Source organism: Pteropus medius, unplaced genomic scaffold (assembly GCF_902729225.1).
Source record: "Pteropus medius unplaced genomic scaffold, Ma_sr-lr_union100, whole genome shotgun sequence".
Taxonomy (NCBI): Eukaryota; Metazoa; Chordata; class Mammalia; order Chiroptera; family Pteropodidae; genus Pteropus; species Pteropus medius.
In genome coordinates this window covers 99,224-111,639 of record NW_024354867.1, presented here as the reverse complement: position 1 = coordinate 111,639, position 12,416 = coordinate 99,224, and the positions used below count along the sequence as shown (strand labels likewise).

The 12,416-nt window shown below is 31.6% G+C and overlaps 1 protein-coding gene across 1 annotated transcript in view; it reads left to right on the top strand.

Annotated features, from left to right (window-relative positions):
* Positions 1-12,416, top strand: part of CFAP47 (cilia and flagella associated protein 47) — a gene marked incomplete at its 3' end in the record, with an annotated part of 348,750 nt that overhangs the window by 242,188 nt on the left and 94,146 nt on the right. The window contains exons 42-45 of the mRNA XM_039855224.1: positions 3,673-3,869; positions 4,831-4,974; positions 5,566-5,739; positions 10,635-10,746. Coding sequence (XP_039711158.1) covers positions 3,673-3,869; positions 4,831-4,974; positions 5,566-5,739; positions 10,635-10,746 — 627 coding nt within the window. The remainder of the gene's footprint in view (positions 1-3,672; positions 3,870-4,830; positions 4,975-5,565; positions 5,740-10,634; positions 10,747-12,416) is intronic.

Here is a 12,416-nt window from a genome sequence, read left to right as displayed (position 1 = left end):
TCCCAACTATGTCCTGTTCTAGGATCTGAGCTTGGCATATTTTTATGGTTTATTTCAAAAACTGAGATCACACTGACTTCTTCCAGCAGCTAATGTTATATAAAATTAAATATTATTTCATTAGAGATATTCTCTCTTAGGTTCCTTTATTTTCTTCAGCAACTATAATCTGATACATTAAGATATATTTGATTATCTTTAATTATGGAACTCTGGCCACTGCCATAGTTACCAGGATCACCTGTAAAGAAAAAGGCCCAGGTGAGCTACATCTGAGTAGTGGAGGGATGGAAGGGACAGGTCCAGAATGTCCCTACCATTTGTGACAAAAGGTCAAAAGTATAAATGGAAGCCCATATATCACATGTCTAAATTTTAAAAGTAATAAATCAAACCAACAAATTTTTAAATAGATGACAGTCTATTATTTCACCTTGACAAATATATAATATAACTTTTTACCAACCTGGAAGACCAAGTTTAGATTTAGAATTTTTGGCCTCTTCAGAATTCAGGCCACGTAATTAATTTTGGTCCACATTTTCCCCTTAACAGCCACCTCTTAATTACCCTTTAATTCTAGGAGTACTCCATCAGGAGGATTAACATAGGGAAGAGCCCTGTGCAAGCAATGGAAATGGGATCAAAGCACTTTGGTTTGTGAATTATGGCATCCCATGAACTTGGAATATGGATGAGGCTGGGCTCCATGTAGGCCTGTCCCATTGGGCCCATGTACTTCTTGCAGATGCAGACAGACAGTGCCAGAGGAGACTCAGAGTAAGGCCCTAGAAAGCATGAGGCTCAGAACAGGAAGCTCTCTTTCCTGTGTCTAATTAATAATTAATTTTATTATTATTATTAATTTAATATCAAAAACATGGAGTGTGCCATAGTATATGTGTTAGATTGGGGCACCCCAACAGCAGGCAGTCCCTGAGATCAGGTCTTGAGGTCAATAGTCCCTTGAGATCATTCTTGAGAGGTGATCTCAGGAACCATAGCTGGAGTGTGAGAGATGAGAGACAGCAGCAAGCAGCAGTGAATTCCGAGAGTGTAAATGAACAATTGCCAACGTGAGCAATTTGGGCTCAATTTCACTACTGATCTCTAAGAGTTAATGTAGAATTCACCTCAGAACTATTCCAACCAAAGGATAAAGAAGCTAGATTACTTTTCCACCAAAATGATACATCATTTATTAAGGACTGCAACTGCAGGTATTAACTGTCACTTTGTCTTGATCCATGTGAGGGATGAGCTCCCTCCGGTGACCAGAGAAAGCCCTCAAGGAGAAGGTCACGAATTTCCATAAAGCCATTGACTTATACGAAATATTTAAATGCAAAGGAGTCATGACAGGATATGGACAGCATCTGTTATAGTACAGAATTGGAAAGGGCTTTGAGAAAACATGTCCCTAAAGAGAATGATGGTATGGTGGCACAATGTGGCCTATAAACTTTTAAGTTTCTAAGGGTCAAAATGGTGTCTACCTCTGCTATTTTGCATCTAAGGGTATGCAGATACTAGCAGATGAATCTCTTAACCCAGAAGTGGCTTCTGAATTATGCTATATGATAATACTCCTGTTTACATTTATTACATGAATCGATTAAATTATTTTTGATGTTTAAGAAAAGAAATGATTTATCTTCAAAAATAGAACCATCTTTTCTATGAATTCCACTTTATGATGGATTTGTTTTTGGACATGTGAAGGAGAGGGGCTGGCACTGTGCATCCCTTAGGGTCTTTGCTCATGAATTTTTTATGAGTTGGAAAATACATACTTAAGAATGTCCTTGGCTTTCACTTTGATTCAGTATCATTAGGAAATGAATACTTTTAAGGAAAAGGAAATAGTGTATGACAAAGCTTTTGATAGAAGCTTTATACTTGAATATGTACATTTCAATTGTTTACCATTAGGTGCTAGTTATTCTTTATTATGATGAAAATAATAATTACTGTTGCTTAAATTTCCTTTTCTAAGCAGTTTAATTTTATTTGAATCACCTAATTTAAATACTTTCAATCTATTCATGCAAGAAAAAATGAAGTTTCTTTATTTTTGTTAATAAAGCAAGAGATTTTGTCAAATCATTATCTTACCTGGTTTATTCTAATGATTTTGCCACAACTCAAATACTTCTCTCAGAATGAAAGTAATCAATGAAAAACAGATGATAAAATGTGCCTGAAGTCCTTTTTCACAAGAAAAAAAAATTTATTCTAAAATTAGATTTGTACTTGAAAAGGATGGACTAAAAATAACATTCTGGCAGCCTTTGTTTTCTCTTTAGACCAGCTGAGAATCTTGGACTTTGGTTAGATGTAATATAGATTTCAAATATGATCCATTATCAGTGTGTTTTAATATACAATATATAACTGTAACATTATACAAAAGATATATGATAAACAGCAATATATAACATGTGACATATGATGTATAATATATAATTAAGATATTTTTATAATAGATAACATATAACATAACTTATTACACACATATATAAATCTAAAATTTGTTTTAAAAATCATTTAAAGCAGTTAATATTCTTGCAGAAGTGACTGATTTTGTTCTTGCAGGAGTGACTGATTTTCTTGGCATATAGATTTCCAATGTGTTTGAAAAAACGGGTTTGCTATTTTTAACATTAGAGGTGTTAATGTGAGTGAATTAAAATTATAGCCAATTAATGTCATAATACTTGTCCATTGGTTGATAAACTTAATTGGTTTTCTTGGTTTCAGAGAACTTCTTTACAGAATTAGGCTTCTAAACATTTTTTATCATTTGTTTTTCATCTATTACTTAAATACTTTTGGCATTGGCAGTGAAGTTTGTATTATATGCTTATATTGCATCATACTTTAGAGTTGAGAGATTTTTATAACTATTTTCTCATTTCATGGAGAATAAGAAAGTGGTAACCTTCTGAGGAAAAGTAATATTGCCTGGAAGGAAAGAATCAGCATAGATAGCCTGCCCATCATAAGAAATATTAGCTGTTCCTTTAAGGTAAATGGTATAACAAAGTGATATGATAAGTTTTAATTGAAAATGCCTCTTTGTGCTTCTCTTGGTTATTAACTATGAAAAATTATTTCTATCCACTGGCCAAGTTGCAAATTATTTTGATTACTATGGGACAGAGTACCCACAAGTCATGGAAATCTGGCAGACAGTAGCACTTACCAAATATTCCATATATCTGTCTTATTTCTCATACCTCATTCAGTTAGATAGATCCATGTGACTGGTTCTGGCCAACGAAATGTTATGTGTGTACTTTTGAGCTGAGCACTGAAAAGCTCTTGAGCAAACATTTAGCTACAGCTCTTCTCCTGACCTGTCAATGAAGAAGGAGAGGTGTTTCAGATGGTACTGCTGCAGATAGTGGTATCTTTCACAGCATGGGTCCCTGAGTAACTTTATGGAACAGACCTTTCTCTGACCTATGCAGAATATATTCTGTCATTGATAAATAAACTTGTTTGTTATGTCCTGGAGATTTAGGGGTAGCGTGTTACCCCAGGATGACCTAGTTTCTTCTAGATTATACAATTAAATACAATAATATTAAATATCGCTTTACCTTAAAATGAATTTTAGGATTTATGCCATTTTAAATGATTAAATTATTTTTAAAATTATCTTGATAGTTCCAGATGGATGTTTTTCAGTTCCTTTGAAATTTGTTCCTCTCACTCCTGGACGCTACCCTTGTAAAATTTTGTTGACATCAAGGTACGATGTGCGTCTATATTACATTGAGGGTGTGGTGGATCATGAATGTCCAGAGGCCAGATTTAAATTTGAAACACCAGCATTTGAAACTCTTACCCAGAATATTCCAATAGTAAGTACAGGTGTTTTGTGTTTTGGGGTTTTTTGTTTGTTTGTTTGTTTTTGTTTTCATTTCCACTGCCACCCTCTCAATTAAAGTCCTCCAAACCTCTTTCTTGAACTATTACCAATTTCTAATTGCATTGTCTTTTGCCATTTGTTTCTCTACATTGATGTCAGAGTTTTATTCCTGAATATAAATGTTATCATGTTTCTCATCTGGTTAATCACTTCTGCTGGATCTCTTTGCTTAAAAAAAAAAAAATAACTCCAACTTCCTTAACCTATCACCAAATTCCTACTCAAAAGCCATGCCTCATGGCTCCACCAAGCAGAGTCATGTTCTCTCAGATCACTCTGCTCCAGATTTGGTTGTGATCTTGACACTTAACTAAGATGGGTTCGTAGGCACTAAGAATAATGGTTGTCTGTAACTTAGCTATCTATTACTCAAAGTGATAATACAGCATAGAAAGTAATATAATTGTAAGGAATTCTAAACTTTTAGACTGAGAAATGACTTTTTGTTTAATTATTAAAGATGTAACAGAAGTCTGCTCAAAGCGCAAAAGTTTGCTCTGATGAGATATATGAGCTTTGCTATCTAAGCAATCTACCAGTTAGAACACTTTTTATTACGTATTATTAGGAGTAGAATGTGTAACTCCAAGACCATTTTATCATTTTAACAATAATTAGTAAGTCAAATGAAGGAATGTTCCTTTAGATATTAAATACCATGTATGAACCTATTAGGCAATACTCCTGTATGACATTGAAATGGCATATAGTCGTCCTTGTGCCTTATGTGCGTGTTTTTGATAGTTCTTACCAAATATGACTTTCAAATGATGATTCTTAAGAAATACAATTTTTAGGCAATATATTTTATGAAAAGCTCCAAGAATTAATATGTAATTCAACTTCAAAAATATCATCTCTCTGATATTTTTCTACCTCTTTTTATGCTTTAGAATAATAAAACAAAGAACAAATGGAAATGTCAAGTTACCATAGAAGGAGAATATTTTTTTGGACCTACTTTTGTATATGTCGAACCAGGTGAAACTGTGCTATATCCTCTCACATTCAAACCTCTTTTGGAGTGTGAGATTATGGTATGAACTCATCGATATATTTTCCACAGTATTAATATGTCAATAAACCAATGTATGATATTAACCTATATAACTTATAGTAAATCTTTTGGCAGAAAAGTTATATTTTTGTGAATGTGATCATTAGTGTCCACTGTGCTTGAAACTCTAATACATGTTTTAACTTGAGGGATAAACATTCTGAAAGTCACAATGCCATTGGCTGCCAATACTTATGTTGAGATTATTTTTACATAATACATTTGACAAAGTAAAATCATTGCTCTTTTTGTTTTATTCAGTAAGGAAGTTGGAACTTCAGAAAATATTTTCTGAAGACATATTTCTTTAACAAGGATGTAAACATGCTATTTATTAGAATGCTTATGTAAACTCTGTACTTAGAGAAAGTAAAGAGAAATGAGATTTTCACAGGAAATTCATCTTTATTCATTCAGTAGAAGTATTGGTACATTAACTGGAAAAGTCAATAGGTAACACCTCCTTGCAAGCTCATTTCATTAATCAGATTCAATATAAATAGAATAGTAGAGGTTGTTTAGCATCCAGCTGTGACTCCTGTAGAGCTGAAATTTGGTTGATTTCTCATAGGGCAAACTTATTCTACAAAATGAAATAGATGGTATGGCACATATCTTTGAAATGAAAGGGATTGGCAAAAAGCCCGTGGCCTTGGAACACATCATTGTAAACTGTCAAGTAGGAATGTTAGAAGATAAAACCATAATGGTGCCCAATCATACAAAGACCACGGTAACCTATAAGGTAAGATTTTTTTTTTTTTAAGTATAAAAGTGTTTTCAGAAGAAGTATATTGAATTATATGAAATTTTAAAAACATTTAATTTTATTTAAATAGGTGAAGCCAAGTCAGATGGTGTTTAGCATTCTACTTTTTATTAGTCTAACAGTTATTAAATTTTATTGTAATTATAAAACTGAATTAGTACCAAACAAGTTTTATATCTAATATAGTATATATCATAAAACATATTAAAATTTTCTTATTTGAGACATGTGTATTTTCACTTGAATAAATTGTACATGATAATAAAAGGTATTTTCAAAAAAATTTTAAACAGCTTTTAAAAATTTTATGTGAAATCTATAGGTAAAAAATTTCAAAAATGTATTCTATCAATACCAGTGTGAATAATAGTGGAAATATGAAGAAATGCATAATTATTTTCATCTTTTAAAATTTTGTGTCTGTAGATTTCACATAAAATTTTTAAAAGCTGTTTAATTTTTTTTTGAAAATACCTTTTATTATTATGTATAATTTCTTCAAGTGAAAATACACATGACTCAAGTAAGTAGATTTTAAGGGTGGAAATTAAAACGAAGGAAGGAGGGAGAGAGGAAGGAAGGGAAAAACTCATGACTACTTGAATTTGCTATAAATAAGGAAAAAAATCATTTTTCCACCACCCCTTTCCCCTTCCAGAATTTACTGGTAAGCAAGGAATCCTGTCTTAAGAGTTTGATGAAAATAGGTTAGAGAAAAATCTATACTTTGATAACATTGGATTATTTCATTTTGTCATTATAGCAGAGATGATGTCTATAGGCTTTTAATATTTTATTCTTTAGAATGAATGCATTTTTTTAAATTTAGGCTTTAAAAATTATTATGCTATATTATTCTAATTAAATATAGAAGTGGAATTTTATTGATAACAAAATTCTCACAAGCAATAATAGTCATATTTCTATCATTTTAATAAACAAATAAAAGTGAACAATCTATTTTTTTTATTTATAGAATGTAAATTTTCAGTGAGGCCTTGTAATTAAAGATATTACCTATTAAATTAATTAAATGTGATTTCATTAAAATATTAATAATACTGTTCATATGTTCCAGGTCTTCCTAATAATTCTATATTTCTATCCTTAGGACACTTGCTAAAAATACTCAGCAGTTATTGTCTAACATTTCATTTGCCTGAGACTGTAATAACATTTGTGTGTGGCCAAGAAGAGTTTGGCCAAAAACTGGAAAGGAAGATCTGGGGAATGAGATATCTTTAGGGGATTTTAAAATCTCTCACATATCCCTGGGGAACATGCAGACCACATGCATGTGCAGAGTTGTGCGCTTGCCCAGGAAAGACCTGAGAGCATGCCAGTTTTTCATCACTGGCTGACACAAAGGTACCATGTGAGCTGGAAATTAAGGCTAAGGCAGAGTTAAAAACTACCTGAGTACTGAGAGTATGCCACAACACATATACAGTACTCCTAGACAAAGGGTAGATGATTTATTGTTTCAAGGCATTTAAAGAAACCTGTGAAGATTATTGCTGACCACTAAGCTAACTAAGCAGGGACTTCAGTGGGCATATATTATAGTGAATGCAGAATTTACAGAATTAGTCCAGAAAAGTCACTAAACCAACGAAGAACAAAACAACAAAAACGAGAGCAACAAAAACAAACCATGGGATGATAGTGATCCGATTTCAAAAATGGCTATACTAACTTATGTAAAATGTACATTTTTTAATAAGAACAACAAAATTCATGAGACAATGAAAAAAGAAACAAAGAAACAGGAAAGTATGACCCATACACAGAAAACTAAGCAGTCACTAGAAACTTTCTCTGAAGGCACCCACGTGTTGGATAAGTAGAGAAAGACTTTAAATAAGTTCAGTGAATTAAAAAATCTCATCTGAAGAATTAATGAAAAGTTTCAATAAATAGATAATATTAATATCTATCTATCTATACATATATACATATATATATATATATATATATAGAGAGAGAGAGAGAGAGAGAGAGAGAGATTATAAAAAATAAATTCTGAAGTTGAAGAGTACAATAAAAGTAAAGAATCATTCACTATAGGGGCTAAAAATATTTTCTGGTTTCCCTTAGGATTTCTTCTTTGACGTGTTGGTTATTTAGTATTATGTTTTAAATTCCACATATTTAAGGTTTTCTCAATTTTTTCCCATTTCTAATTTAGTTCTATTATTGTTAAAAATACATACTGTATATGATTCTAGCTCTTTTAAATTAATTGAGGCTTCTTTTATATCCTAAGACATGGTCTATCCTGTAGAATATTTCATATGTGCTTGAGACATGGTAAAGAGCATCCATCAAAATCCCACAACTAACATCATACTTAATGTTAAAACATTGAATGATTTTTCCATTGGTCAGGAACAAGATAAGTTTTCCACTCTTGCCACTTCTATTCAACATTGTACTGGTAGGTACTAGCTAGTGCAATTAGTTAAGAAAAAGAAATAAAAGGTATCTATGTTCAAAAGGAAGAAATCATACAATCTCTATTTGCAGATATGATTTTACAAATAGAAAATTATAAGGGATCCACTAAATATACTATCAAAACTAATAAATGAGTTTAAGAGTTTTTCAGGATACAAGATCAATATACAAAAATCAATCATTTCTATATATTAGCAGTAAACAATCCAAATTAAATTAATAACTATTTACAATAGATCAAAATAATGAAATGCTTAGGAACAAATTTGACAGATGAAGGGCAAGACTCATACACTGAAAACTACGAAATATTATTGAACAAAATTAAAGAAATTTCCAATAAACAGGAAGACATCTTACGCTCATAGATCAGAAGACTTACTATTGTTATGATTTCAGTGTTACCCAAATTGATATACAGATTCAACACAATATCTATCAAAATCCCAACTGACTTTTTTTTGCAGAATATCACAAAGCAGTCCTAAAATTCATGTATAACTGCTAGGGACACAGAGCAGCCAAAGCAGTCTTATAAAATAAAGAAAAAAATAGGATGACTCATACTTCTTGATTTTAAAACTTACTACAAACTTTTAACTACAAAACTATAATATTAAAAAAATGTGTTACTGGCATAAGATAGATGGAGTAGAATAGAATGTCCAGAAATAAACACTCATAATAACAGTCAATCGATTTTTGACAAAGATACCAAGAGAATTCAATGAGACAGAATAGGGTTTTTAAAAAATGGTGCTGAGACAACTGACAACTGTATAGTCACATACAAAAGAATGAATTTGGGCCCCTAACTCATACCATGTATAAAAGTAAACTCGAAATGGATCATAGACCAAAATTTAATAAGTATAACTAAAAATCATAGGAAAAAAAATCATAGCAATAAATCTTCATGACCTTGGGTTAGGCAATTGCTTTTTATATATGACACCAAAACCACAAGTAACAAAACAATAAATATAAATAAATAAATTAGACTTCAATGTTAGAATGTTTGTGCTTCAAATGATACCTTGAAGAAAGTAAAAAATCAATCCATAGAATGAGAGAAATTATCCACATGCCATGTATCTGATAAGGACCTTACATATAAAGATCTCTTACAACTTAATAATAAAATGGCAAATAACACAGTTTTTAAAATGTACAAAGAGTTTGAATAGACATTTCACAAACAGAGTATACAAATGAGCAATAAGCGCATGAAAAACTATTCCACATTATTGGTAAATACGGAAATATAAATCAAAATCACAATGAGATACAACTTCACACCCACTAGGATGGCTATAATCAAAATGACAGACAATAAAAACTTTGCAAGAAGATGTAGAAAAATAGAAACTCTCACTCATTGTTGATGGGAAAGAAAAATGGTGCAGCTATTTTGAAAAACAGTTTTGGAAGACAGTATCTTAAAAGGTTAAACATCGAATTGTCATATGCCCAAGCAATTCCACTCCAAGATCTATGTCCATAAGAAATGAAAATCCATGTCCACTCAAAACCCTGTACATATTTTCATAGCAGCATTGTTCATAATAGACAAAAATGGAAACAAATCAAATTTCCATCAATTTATGAATGGATACACAAAATGTTTCATATCATATAATTTAATCATTCATCAATCAAAGAAATGATGTACTAATGTATATCACAACATAGATAAACCTTGAAAACATTATGCTAAGTAAAAAAAGCCAGTCACATAAGACCACATATTATATGATTTCTTTTCTAGGAATTGTTCAGAGTAGGCAAATCTGTCAAGACACAAATTAGATTTTGTTTGCAGTGGGGGATGGTAAGATGTAAGTACTCAGTACGCTGAAAATTGGATTTAACCAGGGTTGTGGTCAAATGCTGCTTAAATATTCTTTATATGCTGTATTAATATTGATGTAGAAATTCATTGAAATGGTTCATCTTTTGTACATCAAAATGCCTGCAGAAAATGGTGTGTGGTCTATAAAAGATACTCAGATTGTCTAAGTATCAATGAGTGATCTTGGTACAAGTAGCAACAGAAAATAAACTTTGTTTTTTTTGTAAGAATCATAACCTTTGTTCTATTTCTTAACAGGTCTCAGATTTTTCTTCTGTATGTAGCATTTTTGGTATGCTTTTCATTTAAAACTGAAGTTTTAACATAATGCAATATATACATGACTTACTGTTGAATGATACACTTGAAACTTATTTGATTTTGTAAATAAATGTCACCCCAATAGTTTTTAATTAAAAATAAATAAAGCAAAGAAAAAATAAAAATGAAGTTTTAATGAAAGTATTTAAACTTCAGTTTTTTTCTGTGCTTTAGGTTGTTACACTAATTTCATGTAAACGTTGATGTTATATAATTCTTGTTTTTAAATTCTCTTTTCTAGGTATCTTCAGATCTTCCGATTGTATGGGGAGATCCACACATCACCATAGACCCTGATAGTGTATTTCCATACATTCTACACATAAATCCTCGGAAACGTGGCATATTCAAAGGTAACAAAACCATTAATAAAATATTAATTCTCCATGTGACAGGTAGATTTTGAGTAATAGTGAGCCTATTTCAAGCACTTCAATAAAAGTACCATATTTTGCCAGTTTTTATGTAATTCAGAAGATTTAAACTGATTTTAACAAATATAAATTTTAGTTTTCATTTTAATCATCAAATGTTAGTCTTAATTCTGGAATTTTTTTAGAATTTTAACTTTTTGTTAAAGACAGCAAGTCTTTTAGAATTGCCATTATTATTTCTGATAAACGATCAGTTTCCTGTTCTATGAAAGGCAGAGAGTTCTGCTATATGTGAAAAGAACCATAAGAGAAACTTGAAGCTGTGGAACATGGTTGAATTAAGAATGCTTATGACTCCTTAAACAAAACAAAGCCCCTGATCCATGAATCAGACCCTTAAAGTTTTGGAAATGGAACTAAAGAGAATTAAATAATCAGATTTAATACATCTTTCCTTTGAATAATTATTTTTGTTAATTTTGGCAGCATTTCAGAGACCATAAAATTTCAATACATATTTTCACTAATGAGATATGGACTCTTTTAACATGTTGGTTTGAGGGACATTAGAAGGAATTTGGGAAAGTTAAAAGCAACTCAGGGTACATTTTTGAGTGAGGATGAATTTGTAAATGTTGCTGGCTACACAAGAGGTTTTGCAGGCTTCATAATTTTGAAAAATATTTGCAAGACATGATCACGATCATTCGTCCCAGGACGATCCTTTAGAGTTGATTAATATTGTCATTATAATGTGGAGAAACGGAGCCTGTAAAGAAGGCTAATCCCATTTTTATTGATGTTACTAATAGAAGATGTCTACAATATTTGAAGTAGTGTAAATATAATTGCTTCTAATAGCTGTTAATCTGATACAATATAAAGAAAACTAGACTATATAATTTTCATACATATATGAGAATGTTCCTCTTTGTGATGTTTGAAGAAGTATATCTGTGTCTGTGCATGTGTGTATGTGTGTATATCATTGATCTTTAAAAAAACTTTGTGCTAATTTTTATTTCTGTTTTTTTATTATGTAACAATTATTAACAAAAGGCCTATAATTTGGGAAGCCTTGATAAGCATAGCGATTATGACCCAAACTGACATTCAAGCAATTATGTTTGTTATAACAGATTCTTTTCCTTATATGTTGGCAAATACTCAATCATTTGAGCTCCACTATGGCTTAACTTTTGCCACTGTAGCCACCACAGCCCCTTCCCCATCCCTTATAGATTTCCCAACAATCCAGCAGCTACTAAAGGGTTAGCTCATCAGGTTGCCTCAGGACTTTGATCAGGTGTTCTTTCTGATTGGTGAGAGATGGAATATAGGTTTGTTAATTATTTTGAGTGTTATCCCTGGTTACAAAGATAGATATACTATGGCTCCAGCATCCTAGGAATTCATATCTGGTGGTGGAAAAAGATATCCATAAATCATTTCAATACATGGTACACTCTAGTGTACCAAGTTTAAGCATGACACTGGGTAGCATGATAGTGGGAAATATTAACCAGAACGGTGTGGGGGGGGTGGTGATCTGAGAGTGCTTCTTAAGGGGCAGTTGCTTTGATCTGGACCTCAAAGGATGAGCTAAGATTTATCAGCCAATATAATGCAGAGGGCATTCCAACAGAGGG